The sequence below is a fragment of the Mytilus californianus genome, unplaced genomic scaffold (assembly GCF_021869535.1).
Source record: "Mytilus californianus isolate M0D057914Y unplaced genomic scaffold, xbMytCali1.0.p SCAF_4, whole genome shotgun sequence".
NCBI lineage: Eukaryota > Metazoa > Mollusca > Bivalvia > Mytilida > Mytilidae > Mytilus > Mytilus californianus.
In genome coordinates, this window is record NW_026262690.1 from 117,549,914 (window position 1) to 117,568,365 (window position 18,452).

The window sequence follows — 18,452 nt, forward strand, 5'->3', positions numbered from 1 at the left end:
ACCACCCAGGATCAAACCTGGGACCACTGGCCCAGAATGCCATGACCACTGCTCTTCCAATGCAGCTGAGCTACATACATGTATCAACTTGTAATGGAGATTGTGGAAGGTTGTAAATTCATTAGCTTGAGGTGAAGGGAAACATTGTACCTACATTTTGTACATGCACATGATGCAGTGCTGTAAAATGTTGATGTAAAGTTTATAGGTATTTCTTTCCTCTTCAAACATCTCAAACATTATTTCCCCATATCTCTCCCTATTGTTACATTTGTTTGTCCTGTTGACTAGAATTTCCTACATTTATATATATATATATATATACATAATCACTCTAAATATCAGCACAACAATGTTAAATCTGCAAATTTGCAGAAGCAAATTTTTGTTCTTCCCTCGCCGGGATTCGAACTCATGCTATTGAGATATCGAGACAACACCTCCTGCACTGTGTCCAGCGCTCTAGACCACTCAGCCACCTAGACTGAACTAAAAATTCAGCTTTCGGTGGCCTAGTTTTACCTTTCCTCGTCAGTAGAATCTAGAGTTGTAACACAGTACATGATATATTAGGCATGAAGATGGAATTGATTGCAGATTAGCTAAAATATCTATCGTAAATGATCGTAAGATAGTCACACAAATAATTATTTTGATAAGTAGGTCTAAACAAGTGACAACTCTACGATAGATCCATCCATTGGATCACCAGTGAAGGTGATACAGGGCTGAAAACACATATTATATTCATAATCACTCTAAATATCAGCACAACAATGTTAAATCTGCAAATTTGCGGAAGCAAATTTTTGTTCTTCCCATGCCAGGATTCAACTCATGCTATTTAGATATAGAGACAACACCGCCTGCACTGTGTCCAGTGCTCTAGACCACTCAGCCACCTAGACTGAACTAACAATTCAGCTTTCGGTGACCTAGTGTTACCTTTCCTCGTCAGTAGAATCTAGAGCTGTAACACAGTACATGATATATTAGGCATGAAGATGGAATTGATTGCAGATTTGCTAAATTATCTATCGTAAAGGATTGTAAGATACAGTACTAGTCACAGAAATGATATATATACATATTTACATGATGTATACAAATGTACATTGTGTAAATTGTACAAGGTGTATGTATGCATGTCTACACATTGTATCTTAAGATGTATTTTCCAGCATCGTGCAGTGCCAAAATTAAAGTATCCTAGTTGCATCAGATAAAAATATGAAAGCATAATACCAGTTATAAATGCATTTGCTTTTGAAAATTTTCTCCTCAATATGAAAATGTACGTAGAGATTTACTTTTGAAGAATAGAGTGTCTTTATACACCAGAATCCATATGTATTACACCAGACATTTGCCAGATAAGTCTACTTTTGGTTTTACATTTGACTTGGAGATTGAATGTACATATTTTAACACAATCTCATGAACCATAGAATACAAGTTCAATTTAGACAGTTTTGGCAACAATTCAAGACTTAATCCTCTTTATTATCTCAAAAATATTTTTTTTGTTTTTTTGTTGTTGATAACTTAAGTACCACTTGACCAAATCATTTTAAATTTTAACATGGCCCATAAACTACAGAGGAAGTTTGAATTTGACAGATTTTACGCTTACAGTACTGATCATGAGTTATGCCCCTTAGTTTTTTTAAAAATTGGATTTTTGTTTTTTTTGTTTAAAAGTAATTAAGTAGGTTATTTCCCCTTGCACACATTCATTTACATTGGACCAAAGTCATAAAGATATTACTATTTAATTACAGCTGAAATGATAATAATTGAATTCAGTAATCAAAACTTTTAAATTCCCACAAAACATTGTACATTTTTGTACAAGATTTGAACATGTTACTTCCCTGGACTCTCATTCAAAATTCCTTAGCGAGAACCCTGAATGTAAACTCTTTCGTTGACATTTTGTTTGCAACTACAGCAGCTAGAGAAAAATATAAAAATGATCAGAAGAAAAAGATCTTTGAATAAAATCAAATGACTAAATTATCAGTCCACTCCTTATACATGTAGTTGTTATTGCCCTTCAATGGTAATTTTTGACATGTTTATAACCATTTTTGTGGTTTTTTGCTAAACCTTGAAAACTATATTCATGATAATAGATAGAGAGAAACTAAAAACTGCAAAATTGATCAGCAAAAGAAGATCTTCAAATAAGTTAAATGGCTGAAATGACAGGTTAACTCCTTGAAGGAGTCATTACATGTTTTGCCTCTCCCAGAATGCAACAGCAACGACAGTGTAAACTATTTGTATAAAGCTGTAGATCTCAGTAGGCAGAAGACCTGGATGCTTCATACCTTTGATAATGATGCCTTATGATACAATTCATTAATATTGTTAAGGGCATATGGGTGAATTTTTGATAAAAGTTTGCATACAAGCTATTTTTCACCTAGTCAGTTCAAATATGTAATAAAAAATATACTTTAATTTCATGTCCTACTTTTAGAGATAAATGGTGTCATTTACTGGAAATTTCGGTTTCTTGGACATTTCTATCATTTAGAAAGACATACCTTACTTTTTTGTTTCAAAAGATAATCGCAATCGGATTTTTGTAAAACCATATGATATATCTTCTCTGGGTAACTGTGCTTTGAATTTGTGTATTAATTCTTTGGAAAAAATATATTTTTTTAAAAGTTTTATGATTGTAAAAAAAACAGAATTTTTTGCTGTATATTTTTCTAAAAAAAATCATCAGTAGATTGTTCATAAAAGTTGGCACAAATAATCTTCATACATAACCAGGCCAAATATAATATTAAAAAAAGAAGGGTCAATGTTCTCGTTTTTAAGTTAAATTAGTCTGAATGATAAAAATGATTCGAAGAATGCATCTTTTCATGATATGTCATGATCACAGTTTGATAACGTGAAAAATAATTATGTTAGCGACGTCATTACCTGGTAATGAATGATTACCTCCCCTGTAACTATCGTATGCCCTTAAAAACTATGATTTCTAGTCACATGAATTTCTCTCTCTCTGAGTTATAGGATAAATATATTTAATATATGGGATCCTTGCAAGGCTTACATGTTCTTCAGATATGATTGACCTGTCCTTGACCTCATTTCATGGATCTGTGCAGTGTTCTCCCCAGGATTTTTGGATAGCACCAGGGTAACGCGTGTGGACTGCTTGGTGAAATGATTCATACAATCAGTTGTGTCGCGTCGCGTCGCTTCGCTTAGCTATATTTCTAGTAACTGTAGTTTTTATGTCTCCTGTTTTGTTTTAATGCTGTGGTACTGTGTTATGTAGACATTGAAAATTATTGATAAAAAAGAAGTAAATCAATAAAAAGTTTGACATGTATACTTTTAATATTTTTTTAAAAATAAATAAAACATGATACATTACAAAATATTCATCTAAATTTAAAGTTATTAAATCTTTTATAAAATCAATGATCAATAAGAATAAAATATCATTCAAAAGAGAACAAAAATGTTCAATTTAAAAAACTTTCTTATTTCTAGAATGAAAGATGTTGTATTGTGAAAGGATTCCTGTCATAAGGAGATATAAAATTAACAAGAATAAATATTGTATTATTATTTGAACCAGTATCTCTCTTAAATTTTAATAAAAAGAAATTTTTCATAAATTTCAAAGCATTTTGCCTTAGATTTCATGTAAATATTAACTTTTCTTGTCTTTAGTGATAATCAAACATAGATACAGACTTAATACTGCACTGAAATCTAAATCTTTTTTTGTCATGATCCACTTAAAAAGAATTCCTAAATCAATAAATTTATCCTAGTTCTATAGATCTATAAGTAACCCTATTCAATGTCAACAACTAAGTCTCCCTATTTTCCCGCCTAAATGACAGGAAGTAGATATAAATAGATTTAACATGTGCTTATGGATAAAATTTGCAAATCACTTCTGTTATTCATTAATTATCATATGGATATAGATATCCAGTTTGAAGGTACAGTCATGCATTTTATTTATAAAATAGAATAGTTTGCAGTTAATTGTAAATAAATCTTGGGTATTCTATGTGAACTAACTGGGTCATGTGATCCGTCCCCTTTGAATTACTTGTTGACAGATACTATGATAGTTTGAAACCGGAATATCATGCAATATAAACTATGTCAAAATTAAAGATAATTTGGCCATGGTTTAATCAGAGACCTATAATACTATTATATAAGTATTGAGAAGTGTATAATGGTCAATTATACGTAATGAGCCAACTTTATAATGTACAAAATGTGTACCGTCGTGTGTACAACTAACGGGTCAAAACGGTTTGTGTACAAAGTATTTGCCGACTTGTCAGGTGGTGAGTGATCCCGAAGCCATAAAGTAGTTATCTACGATCTTAAAGTTATGATCTCTTAATTAAAACACAAAAGAATAATTTTACAAGTGTTAATTACATCGATTAAATCCAATCAACAAAGGTTAACCTCATAAAGGTAAATCGATCACGTGGTGTAAACAATCTTAACTGGTTTGAACTGGTCAAATTTCACCTGGAATTTTATACCGCACGGAAAAGATTTAACAAGTCGTTTAAAACTTTACCGATTTTCGATTTTTTAACTAAAAATTTTAGCACCACGGAGAAATATAATACATCGCGGTAAGAACGATACCACCACGGTAAAAAAAATATACATCGCGGGCCCGCGGTCCTTTAAGGCCCTGGGGAGAACACTGCTGTGATAATAGTTAATTTTTTTGTCGAGCCTGCGACTTCTGTTGCAGAAAGCCCGACATAGGGATAGTGATCCAGCGGCAGCGTTAACTAACTACTGAAATGCTTCATATTTTAGAAGGTGGAAGACCTGGATGCTTCATACTTTGTATATAGATGCCTTATGTTATGAAGATTTCGTCTGTCATATGTCCATGGTCCTTGACCTCATTTTCATGGTTCAGTGACTACTTGAAAAAAAAAATCAGATTTTTTGTAATGTTAATTTCTCTCTTATGAGTAACAGGATAATTGTATATGCATACCATGCAAGGTCCTCATGCCTGTCAGACAGTTTTCATCTGACCTTGACCTCATTTCATGGATCAGTGAACAAGGTTAAGTTTTCGTGGTTAGTCCATATATCAGATACAGCATCATACTGAAAGCAATAGGTCTACTATATATTGGTGTATGGAATGATTGTATGGTGTACATGCCCAACTGACAGGTGTCATCTGTCCTTGACCTCATTTTCATGGTTCAGTGGTTAAAGTTAATTTTTTTGTGTTTTTGTCTTTTTTTTTATACAACATGTATATGCAATAGGTCAACTATATTTGGTCTTACGATGAACATGTCAGTCTGGCAGAGTTTATTTGACTACAACTTCATTTTCTCGGTTCATTGCTCTGTGTTAAGTTTTTGTGTTTTGGTCTGTTTTTCTTAAACTATAAGCAAGAGGTCAACTATATTTGGTGTATGGAATGATTGTAAGGTGTATATGTCTGTCTGGCAGGTATCATCTAACCTTGACCTCATTTTCATGGTTCATTGGTCAGTGTTAAGTTTTCATGGTTCAGTTTGTTTTTTAGATACTATAAGCAAGGGGTCAACTATATTTGGTGTATGGAATGATTGTAAGGTGTATATGTCTGTCTGGCAGGTATCATCTGATCTTGACCTCATTTTCATGGTTCATTGGTCAATGTTAAGTTTTTATGGTTAATGTTGTTTCTTAAGTTAGATATTATAAACAATAGGTCAACTATATTTAATGCATAGATTGATTGTAAGGTGTACATGTCTGTCTGGCATGGTTCATCTGACCTTGACATCATTTTCAGGGTTCATTGGTCAATGTTAAGTTTTCCTTATTAAGTTTGTTTCTTAGAAACTATAAGCAATAGGTCAACTATATTTGGTGTATGGAGTGATTGTAAGGTGTACATGTATTTCGGTTTAGTTTATCTGACCTTGACCTGATTTTCTTGGATCATGTTAAGTTTATGTGATAATTGTAGTAAAGCTTTATACTTAGGACTATCAGCATAAAATTAATGGTCATTCTAACATGACATTCTTCAAATGCTTTGAGTACACACCCGTGGTAAAATATGAATATATTGTTTGGGCTGTTCCAATCGTACTCCCACGTCATATGTTTTTTTATGAATGAGCTACCTGACGTCATAGAACGATGACGTAAGAATATAAGCATTTTACGGGAAAATACACGCTTGTGAAACCGAAAATCATCACAACAAGGAAACGTAAACAAACGATGCAAAAATGTGTTATATAAGCCATTTTTTGTATACATGTAAGACATATAAGTACAATTATCATTTAGATTCATCCAAACCTATCTAAATATGTTATTGTAAATAGTTTAAGCATGTCATTTATTCAGTTTGCTCCGGTCTTCTACGTCAATTTAATAGTGCTTTTATTTATAGGAACGGCAAATAATGCCTTCATCTAGAGCGCTTCAATCCAAATCAATTACTGTATTTGTCCTATTATAATCGAAATAATTCATGGGGGCTTGAATATATCGTGATTTTACCACGGGTTGGCCCTTTATGACAAATATTTTACCCTGAGCGATAGCGAGACAAATATTTTACCCTGAGCGATAGCGAGGGGTAAAATATCGGCATAAAGGGACAACCCGTGGTAAAATCACGATATATTCAAGCCCCCATGAATTATTTCTTAAGTAAAGCAGGCGAGACATTTCATCGTGTGCACTCTTGTGTAGTGATTAGGTTTTATTCTCAGACATTATAAACAGTAAGTCAACTGTATTTTGTATGTGGAATCTATACTACTAAAGGAAGAGACCAATTTCATTGAGCCGCAACTCCTCTGAAACCATACAAAGTCGGAAATATTTGTGAGATAATGTATAAATGTAGTGTTTTGTACTTCCTAAATTTGTCTTTGAAACAATCTTTTTTCCACAGAAAACGCCAATTTTTGAGAAAATATCCAAATTCGGAGACCGTTATCGATCGGTGTCTTATACGCCTTCGCGCATGCGATGTACTGCCCACAGAATTTAACTTTATATATATAATATAGGACAAGATTAAAAATTACACCATCCCAGGCCCTTTTGTTTTCCACGTAATTAATATTACTAATAATTAACAAGTTCTGGGTCGAATCCAAACCGATTCTAATAGTATATGTCACAAAGTTACCTGATCCCTGTTACCTAATCTGTACGTTCCGCCTCTATCAGGCGCACAACCGAACGGTGTATTCAGGATTTGCTTATAATCAGCGTTACTTTACCAAATGACAATCCAAATTCAAAAAATCCAGGCTAAAAATAAGACGTAGGTTCTTAAATTCAGTCACGGACCTGCGATGTCGCGGGTATGGTCTAGTGACTGTAAGATGTATAGGTACATGTTTGTCTGGCAAGTTTCATCTGACCTTGACCTCATTACTGGGGTTATTGGTCAATGTTACATTTGTAATTTTTGGTGATTGGGTCTATTTCTCAGATACACATGTGTACTATAAGCAGTCAGTCAACTATATATTGTGCATAGGTTCTGTTTTTTTAAAAGGTAGACCCTTAAATTTGTAAGGGAAGAAAATTAAAAAATATACACTTTCATGTTTATTGATAATTGATTGAATATTGTAGTTTATCGATGATTGCAACTGCACTGCATACGAATTTAAAGAATTTAAACGTCTTACATTTAGGACAATTATAGTAAATAAATATATATATATAATATTTGTAACAGGTTGAACTAATACTTTTAGCTCAATCTTGATTGTATTGATCGTTGTCTTTACCAGTTTGTATGATAATTTTCATAAGTTTCCAGTTGACATGCATAAGACACAAATATGAGTTCAAGACTGCATTATAAATTACATGTGGTTGAACATGTGTTATTACCGCTATTATCACAATGTATACCATTATAGATAAAGAGGGATTATTAGAACACCTTTTATAAAAAGATCGTATGAACTTTTAACAGTAGGATAGGCTCGTTTCATTTAAATTTCAATTGAAAACCATAAAACTTGTAAATGGATCTGTTTGTAACCTGTCGTGGATGAATTCATCTTCAGTGTGTAGGTGGGTGGGTCGCGTTTAAAATTAGGACACTATCAGACAGGATTTCCCTGACCTAGACCACTGTTATTCAAGGCCATAAATATATCATATCTGTATTATTATCATATCTTGTATCCTTATTATTATGTTTTCTAAAGAGTACATGTAAAGATACATGTGTTTCATCAGGAGTTGAAATAGGGCTTAGGCCAAAAACAAATAAAGTTGTATTTCCTGTCCCCTATATATACATTGTACATGTACGTTCAAGTCCAGAACATTTCTTTACATGTATATAGTTAGCTAAAATATTTTTTTTTAAATAAAATGATTTGACCTAATTACCTACCCTATTTGTTCTGTCAGGAGGCAGAACTCATGAATATATTTTTTGAGGTTAACATGTTATTACTGGTATGATTTACAAGGCCTTATAAATAACATGAGAAGCCAGGAAGAGTTGTAAAGGACAAATCCTATTGGCCAATAAGTCTTTGTAACTGATTCCCACTGTCTTCCTCCTTGGGTTAAATTTGTTTACAAGGGCCAGTAGATAAAACAAATAGACTGGCCTGCTGTGTGCTGACCCAGACAAATAATTTATTATTTCAATCCAAGTTTCTTGTTGTATTAATTTATTAAATATAAATTTTGATAACTGTTCTTTTGGACAGTCCATTTCTTGGTCAGGTGAAACATTTTTCTGTAATATTTTCAAAAGATTTTACTGAAACATTAGGTATATTTTGTATTAATTATATACATTGATATAAACATGTATCTATATTTTAGATAGTCAACATTTAATTTTCCTGTTTAAATTTCATGAACATATTTAAATTTGAAATAGAAATAGAGTATTTTGCTAATTCATGTGTGATACAAAAGTTTGCAAATAAATACATGCACGCTCGACTAAGAAAATTAATTTGGTTAGTGAAAGTTTAACTTTGTGTATAGTATAAAACACAAATTAGTCATGACAGAAAAATGTTTTGATTGGTGTTCACTAATTCATCACTTTGATTAAATTTGTAAGAGATAACGTTTTTTTGTCTTTTCGGGTTAAACTGAATGATGTCAGATATGAAAATGTGGGTTAAAACTGGGTCTGTTTCATGTTAAAAAAAAGATCAATTTGTGTACATGTGTGACTTTAAAACAAGAGTAAACATTAGATTTATATCTGTCAATATTAGTGGTTGGCACTGTGACACAACTTTGTAAAAACATAAACCTATGACATTTTGGATGATGTGATTTTATTTCAGCTATTTAAAATATTTCATTTAGCAACCATACTTACATTGATTATATATGCAAATGCATTTTAATGGGTTAATTGGTTGACGAAATTGACATTAGAAATGAACATAAAATCTGTTACCTCGAAAATACAGGTAGATCATAAACATTGTCCATTCAGTCGATTCTTCCCTAAATTTTAATTAAAAAACAATTTTCCAGTGTTTTACTCTTAAGGCAATAAAAATGTCAAATGCAATTTTTGGTATATAGGGACCATTATACTGTATTCATTAGATGGGACTTTTTATGTGATGTTAAAAATACAAAACAGATTTTTAACTATCAGTCAAAGTTTGATAAAACATGATATATGTGAAAATTTTCTGTTTATGTGCCAGCACTTTTATAATGGAAACTCTCGAACATCTAACACAATTTCTTTGTAATGCAGGGATCACCAACGAAAAATTTCATGGGTGTAGCTTTATTTTTACCATTTAGAAATGTTTTGCAATTTTATACCTTTTGCAATACTCTTATAATTATATGTGTACAAAAAGTGACTGTATCTGAATTTTATGGCGAACAATTACTGTAAATTCAGAAATTAATGCGTTCATTTATTATTGCGATTTTTGAAAAAAAGGACAAAAATGCGAGATTTATTATTGCGATTTCAGAAACATTTGCTTAAGATATGTGTATCAGATTTCAGAATGCGAGTTCTTATTATTGCGATACTCAATGAGTCGCATTACTCGCATTAATAAAAACCTCGCAATAATTTCTGAATTTACAGTATAACTTTTAATTATTGTCTTTCAAAATTGTACTGATTAAGAATTGTTTTCTAAACTTATCTCAATTCAACCTAAAAATTTATTAGTTATTATGAGAAAACCAAGGGTGGGGCAAAAAAACTCAAGGGTGAAGGAGCAACACCCTTAGATAAATCGTGGTGATATAACTATAATGGTTTAATGTATTCTAATTTCAGTTAACTTTTTTCTAACTGTATAAATTAAATATATCGTGCAAAACATTAAAACTCGGTTAAATGTAACTTTGAAAGGTAACCTGAGTTATTTGCAATTTTAAATTTTGCAGTTCAGTCTTCAAATTAGACTTTTGAATGCTTTTTTTTGCAGTTCATGGTCATGACACAAAAATTCGACTATTTTTATAATATTTTGATAGAAATGTTCAGTAAGTTCCTGGTTGTACCGGTATCCAATTTTCCTTTTTTTGTAGATCTCTAAATCACTGTTAAATTTAACAATTTGCAACCTTTTAAATACCAGTACTGTTAATTTTTGTTGAGGTCAAAATTGGGCAATTTGGACATTTTGCAAGACAAATGTAATTCAGCTTTAAATTTATGCAAAAAAAAAAAAAGAAAAAAAAGACTAAATGTCATTAGTAAACAAGCCAAGATGACATAATATAGTAATATTTTTAATGGAGATGAATTATGACAATAGTTATATGTATATGTCTTTTAAAGTGTGAAATAGGTCATCTTGTGGAATATAAATTTAAAAAAAAATACATCTTTTACGTAATATTTGATAATTGTTTTTTGTGAACATTAATTATTTAGTTTTTCTGGACAATACCACTGTTTTGGAAGCCAAGCTTTCACACAAACATTATATTTTTATATATAAGACATTTGTCATTGTCAAATACCGGTAATAGGCTGCCAGAATCTCTAGGACTAGGATACATACTACAGTTCATATACATTTGTCATCTCCGTCTGCCTATCATGGGAATCCCATTCTAGCCCACTCAAATTAATTAACCTCACACTTTGTTAAATATATTTTTTTGAATACAAAAGTTATTTTACATGCATTTATAGATCAGACTGTTGGTTTTCCTGTTTGAATTGTTTTACACTAGTCATTTTGGGGCCCTTTATAGCTTGCTGTTCGGTGTGAGCCAAGGCTCCGTGTTGAAGGCCGTACTTTGACCTATAATCATGATAATTGTTTATGACTTGGATGGAGAGTTGTCTCATTGGTACTTATACCACATCTTCTTATTTATATTTTAGTATAAAAATAAGGAGATGTGGTATAATTGTGAACTTTCCACCAGAGACAATATGACGTGTATGTAAGCAGCACTCTTATATAATTTGTCAATATAAAGATAAGGAGAAGTGGTATAATTGCCAATGAGACAGCTATCCACCAGAGACCAAATGAAGTACTGCATAGCAAGCTATAAAAGGCCTTGACATGACTAAATGTAACAAAAAACAACCTCTGAATAACAGGCTCCTGATTTGGGACAGGCACATACAAAATATGGCGGGGTTAAACATGTTTGCAGGCGCTCAAACCCAAACCCTCCCCCAATTTGGGACAACTGCATAATAGGTTACAGCACAACGTACATGTAAGAACAAACAATAAAAACCAGTTGAAAAAGTTTGACTCATCAGATGGACGGACACAAAGCACATAAAAAACAACTAACAAAAGTATTATATAAGCTTGCTGTTTAGTGTGAGCCAAGGCTCCGTGTTGAAGTACTTTGACCTATAATTGTTTACTTTTTATACGACCGCAAAAAAATTTTGTGGTCGTATATTGGTATGACGTTGGCGTCGTCGTCGTCGTCGTCCGGCGTCGTCCGAAGACACATTGGTTTTCGCACTCTAACTTTAGTTTAAGTGAATGGATCTTTATGAAATTTTACCACAAGGTTCAATACCACAAAAGGAAGGTTGGGATTAATTTTGGGGGTTATGGTAATAACAGTAAAGGAATTAGGGGCCAAAAATAAGCATTTTTGTAACTTCCAGACATAACTTGTGTGTTAGTGTATGGATCTCTCTGACATTGTACCACAAGGTTCCATATCACTAAAGGAATGCTGGGATTGATTTTTGGGGTAATTGCCGCCAAATTTTAGGAATTAGGGGCCAAAAAAGGGGCAAAAAACAAGCATTTTTCTAGTTTCATGACAATAACTTGTGTGAGTGTATGGATCTTTCTGAAATTGTACTACAAGGTTCCATATCACAAAGGGAAAGCTTGAATTGAGTTTGGGGGTAATTGCCCTAAACGTTTAGGAATTTGGGGCCAAAAAGGGGCCAAAAAACACATTTTTTTCTAGTTTCCAGACAATAACTTGTGTTCAAGTGTATGGATCTCTCTGAAATTGTACTGCAAGGTACCATACCACAAAGGGAAGGCTGGGATTGAGTTTGGGGGTGATGAATCATAATGGGGGTTCAAAAAATTTTGGGGGGGGGATTTATTTTTTTTTCCTTTTTTTTCTTTTTTTCCTTTTTTGTTTCTTTTAAAATTTTCCATTTTAAGTTGGTTATTTCTGATTTATATTTAAAATCAAATAATAATGATATGGTAGGAGATACACACCAAACAGGATGTGTAAATTATTATATAATAAGTATTGTGCAATAGCAAGAAATTTTCAATTGCACAGTATTGCACAATAGCAAGAAATCTTCAATTGCACAGTATTGCGCAATAGCAAGAAATCTTCAATTGCACAGTATTGCGCAATAGCAAGAAATATCCAATAGCACAATATTGCGCAATAGCAAGAAATTGTCAATTGTACAGTATTGCGCAATAGCAAGAAATATTTAATAGCACAGGATTGTGCAAAAGAAGATACTTCCTATAAATTGCTTATTTCTTGACCAATTTCAATGGGGTTTTATTCTTGATTTCATGGGGTTCTTTAATATGCTGAATCTAACCGTGTACTTAGTTTTTGGATTTTGGGCCCCGTTTTTAAATTGGTCCACATTGAGGTCCAAAGGGTCCAAAATTAAACTTTGTTTGATTTCATCAAAAATTGAATTATTGGGGTTCTTTGATATGCCGAATCTAACTGTGTATTTAGATTCTTAAATTTTGGTTCCGTTTTCAAATTGGTCTACATTAAGGTCCAAAGGGTCCAAAATTAAACTTAGTTTGATTTTAACAAAAATTGAATTTTTAGGGTTCTTTGATATGCTGAATCTAAACATGTATTTAGATTTTTGATTATGGGCCCAGTTTTCAAGTTGGTCCAAATCGGGGTCCAAAATTAAACTTTGTTTGATTTCAACAAAAATTGAATATATGGGGTTCTTTGATATGCTGAATCTAACCATGTATTTAGATTTTTGATTTTTGGGCCCCGTTATCAACTTTGTCCACATTGAGGTCAAAAGGGTCCAAAATTAAACTTTGTTTGATTTCATCAAAAATTGAATTCTTGGGATTCTTTGATATGCTGAATCTAACCATGTATTTAGATTTTGGATATTGGACCATAATAGGTGAATGTCCAATTTAAAATTTTTAAGTTCTTAGACCACATTCAATCTGTGTTAGAAACCTATGCTGTGTCAAATATTTAATCACAATCCAAATCCAAAGCTGTATCAAGCTTGAATGTTGTGTCCATACTTCCCCCAACTGTTCAGGGTTCGACCTCTGCGGTCGTATCAAGCTGCGCCCTGCGGAGCATTTTATTACACATTGTGACTTGGATGGAGAGTTGTCTCATTGGCACTCATACCACATCTTCTTATTTCTATATACAATGTACTGATTTAAGAATACTTGCAGTAACTGAAAGCTTGTTCAAAGCCAAAAACAACTAATAAAAAAATTATGTATCCAAGCTTAAGACTCACATGACTTATGTAGAAAAAAAGAAATGGCATGTCCACTATAAAAGGTTGCATAGGGGACCAATTAGAAACTTTGCACTTCCTGTGCCCTTGAAATTATGCTCAACAGCCCTGACCACCATTCTACATTGCTATGAAAGAATGAAAGATCGTCACCTGGCCAGTAGACATTTTGTTTCCTCATATTGACCCTGTCTGCTGTCTAAGATGGCAGCCATGTAGTCTGCTTAGCCAAAATGTAATTTAATATCTCTGCCTATATTTAAGAAAAATTGTTATAATGAATAAAAGGAGATCTGGAGTACATGTATACATCTATAAAACATAAACCCAATGACACGGAAGAACCAAAAGACAACATGAGGTCAACATACGGTCTTCAACAATAAACATATGTCAAGATCCAATGTTTTGAATGAATTAAACTGACACTATATTAAAGACCAAACTCCCCTGTTTGCTTATGTAAATCACATATAAACACTGTAGTAATTACCAACATTTGTTAAAATTGGTGTCATTAATTATTACATGTATAAAAAAATAAAAATGTAGTCATTAGTTATTATTTATATAATTACACAGTGTGGTCTGTGGTAAATGGTCAAATTAATTACAGTAAAATCAGTAGTACTTGTATGTCTCAGTCATTTCTTATAAAAAGTCGTTAAACTGTTTTTTTTTTTATATTGTTGACAGCAGAGATCATACAGCCAAGTTTGAAATTTTAAGCACCATCGTTGACTACTAATAGAATTAAATGTACATGTATGAAGGGAAATTAAATAAAAGGGCTGTAAGACTATTTTAACTTTATTTATATTTCAGCACAAATGAATTGTATGAAGAATGAAAGAATTTAAGAAACTCTTCATTCTGAACAATTAAATATTATTATTATTATTTCAATATTGAACAAAGGCTGCTGCCATGCTTAATTCACCCCTATACTGTGAAAGTACTTTTATTCTTGGGTATCTATTCTGTATTACTGTTAAATAGGTAATTTTTTGGAGGGATTTATTTTCAATAATTTTTCAAATAATTAAAGTTGCCGAAAAGTTTCTGTTCCCATTAGTTTATTATTAACAAGATAATCAGAATCACTAACATAAAACAGTAGAAATGAAACCTTGCAAACTCTTGCACTTGAAATTGTGAAATTTAATCTTCTTAAAAAGAAAACCAGTTACTAGTAACAGTTATCTAGATAGCTAGATGCTTCATTAGTCTTGGCAGATTTCTCTGTCCTATTGCTGTTGGAATATGCAGTCAGGAATCTGATGTTCAGTAGTTGTCGTTTGTTGATGTGGTTCATAAGTGTTTCTCGTTTCTCATTTTTTATATAGATTAGACCGTTGGTTTTCCCGTTTGAATGGTTTTTCATTTTTGGGGCCCTTTATAGCTTGCTGTTCGGTGTGAGCCAAGGCTCCGTGTTGAAGACCGTACTTTGACCTATAATGGTTTACTTTTATAAATTTTGACTTGGATGGAGAGTTGTCTCATTGGCACTCATACCACATCTTCTTATATCTATGTAATTCATTATTATTGTTTTCATTTCAGTACTCATCAAAGAACCGGTAGAGAATGACGATATATATGACAAAACTTTGAAAATAACGGACTTTGGTTTAGCAAGAGAGGTATCCAAAACAACTAGGATGAGTGCTGCAGGAACATATGCATGGATGGCACCGGAAGTTATTAAAACTTCTACCTTCTCTAAAAGCAGTGATGTCTGGAGGTAAGAATTATTTACCAATCAGTATTCACTTTAAACTGTCCTTTGCAAATAAAAAGAAATTATTCAGTGTTTCACTAGGATTTATAAGTGAATATGTGATAACAAAATTTTAAATCACTCAAACTACTATATAGAAAGTTATGGTACTGAAACACGTTATATATAAATTAAATACTGTTGGTTTCACTAAAATCACTGTTGAAATTAGCAATAGACTGCTGTTACAGACTGAATTGATTAATTTCAATTTTGTTTAACATACAGTATAGGAATTATCAGCACACTTCAACAATAACTGAAACAAGATTTTATGATATTTTTAAAATGGGGAGGTAACTAAACCCCTTCATCCACAAAAGAAAAAAAATCCACAAACTGGCTCAATTTCAAAACTTTGATAAACATGAAAAAAATCTGTTCTGTGTTCCACAGGAAATTAAAGAGAATTTGTTTTTAGTGTCCAAACTCTTGTAATGAACAGAGGCTTCCAGAAACAAAAACAAAAAAACTTTAGTACAGATCTTAGATATGTCCAACTACTTGTACTCAATAATCATCAAGTATTCCATCAGATATTTCAGTGAAGATTAAGGTTTTCTGTTTTCAAATTTCTATATGTTGGATTGACAGAATTTCAAGGTAATAAAAAGTAAAATAACATAAATACCGAACAAGGAACATTCAAAAGGGAAAGTCCCTTATCAAATGGCAAAATCAAAAGCTCAAACACATCAAACAAATGTAAAACAACTGTCATATTCCTGACTTGGTACAGGCATTTCCTTATGTAGAAAATGGTGGATTAAACCTGGTTTTATAGCTAGCTAAACCTCTCACTTGTATGACAGTCACAGAAAATTTCATCAAATTGACAACAATGTGTGAACAAAACAAACAGACATAATAGGTAAAAGTGTCAAAAATTGGGTCACAGCAGTCAACCTTGTGTTATAATCTTAATCACTATAAAAACAAACAACTTTAAATTATAAAAACAAACAACTTTAAATTTTTTATGGACACAAAACTTTTTATGTCAACCAATTACACTCTGCATGAAGAAAATTTCACAAGTTACAGTCCATTAAATTGTAAACAGTTCGATACTTTTTGTTGAAAAACTCAATGATAAACAAACAGGAATAATAGGTCTCGGACTCTCCCCCTAGAAACATATTTTTTATAAACTGGTAATAAATTGATAATCTTATGATATTTTCAGCTATGGTGTTTTATTATGGGAGTTATTAACAGGAGAAACACCATACAAAGGAATCGATGCTCTTGGTGTAGCTTATGGTGTTGCTGTAAACAAGCTGACACTACCAATACCCTCTACCTGCCCTGGACTCTTCTCCAAGCTCATGTCAGGTAAATATCACAGACAAAGAGTGGAAATATACATGAGCATGTCACATTTTGAATATTCAGAATGACCATTTCGAGGTTACTGGATAGGCCTTTTAGATATAAATCATGAAAAAACCTCACAGATAGCAAACACATAAGCCATTAGCAATGTGATATTGCCTATATTTTCTACATAACCCAAGTTTATCAGACTCATGATGGATAATTATAATATCACATAGATCATAAACATTAAACTGAGATTACCATCATGGATATTAAATATTATAGCTACATGTATAGTATCAATAGGAATCAACACAATCTTTACATATTCATATGTCATATCCAAGTTCTGACAAGTAAAACTTTACAGGCACATATTGCACTGTAACATCTCATAAAAATTGAATGAAAACATGAAATATTTGCCACTGAAAACACACACACAATTATTACTGACATATACATGATTTCGTGTATTTGCCAAAGTCTGCACAGAAGTCTATAGAAAATTGAAATATTGTTTAACAATTAAATTTGTGGTTTACATGTTCATACACCTGAAAAATCCACAAAAAATCTTGGTACCCCAAGAATGATATTGAATCCACAGTACTTATAACGTTTCTTGATATTTTTATTTTATAATAGATTGTTGGCATCAGGAATCCCATCAACGGCCAACGTTTAATGAAATTCTGTCTCGTCTTGCGGACATTGCTGCCTCGCCATTTATGACTACACCTCAGGAGTCTTTTCAAACTATGCAAGAGGACTGGCGACTGGAAATTGAAGCTATGTTTGATGAACTTCGTAGTAAAGAAAAGGTAATTTATCCATTACAAGTATATCAAAATCACCCAAAGCAGGAAAAATCAAAATAGAAAGTAAACTTATCTACTTAATATATTAATATAAGAATAAGAAGATGTGGTATAATTGCCAATGAGACAGTTATCCACCAGAGACAAAATGACATTGATGTTAGCAATTGTAGGTCACTGTACAGCCGTCAACAATAAGCAAAGCCTGTATCTTGTGATAAGCTATAGATAAAAAGTCCTGACATGGCAAAATGTGAAGCAATTCAAATAAGAAAAATAACTGCCTGATTTATGTACAAAACAATTAGCGAAAAGCAAATGTGCTGACAGTGACTAAGGACAGACAGCCACTGAATTACAGGCTCGTGTTTGTCAACTTTTTTTCTCTGCTTTGTAATTCTTTGAATAGGTCCAGTTGAATATCCATCTAGAGAGGAGAAGAAAGTGTTTAATTGCAAAATTGATTTTGGTACTGCTGGAGTTCTGGTTTCAGCTTAATTATTGTTACATTGAAACAGTGCAATAGTTTATGATCCATCAT

At 32.3% G+C, this 18,452-nt stretch overlaps 1 protein-coding gene across 1 annotated transcript in view; it reads left to right on the forward strand.

Annotated features, from left to right (window-relative positions):
• Positions 1–18,452, forward strand: part of LOC127739233 (mitogen-activated protein kinase kinase kinase 9-like) — a 31,627-nt gene that overhangs the window by 1,091 nt on the left and 12,084 nt on the right. The window contains exons 2-4 of the mRNA XM_052250852.1: positions 15,554–15,734; positions 16,957–17,105; positions 17,739–17,914. Coding sequence (XP_052106812.1) covers positions 15,554–15,734; positions 16,957–17,105; positions 17,739–17,914 — 506 coding nt within the window. The remainder of the gene's footprint in view (positions 1–15,553; positions 15,735–16,956; positions 17,106–17,738; positions 17,915–18,452) is intronic.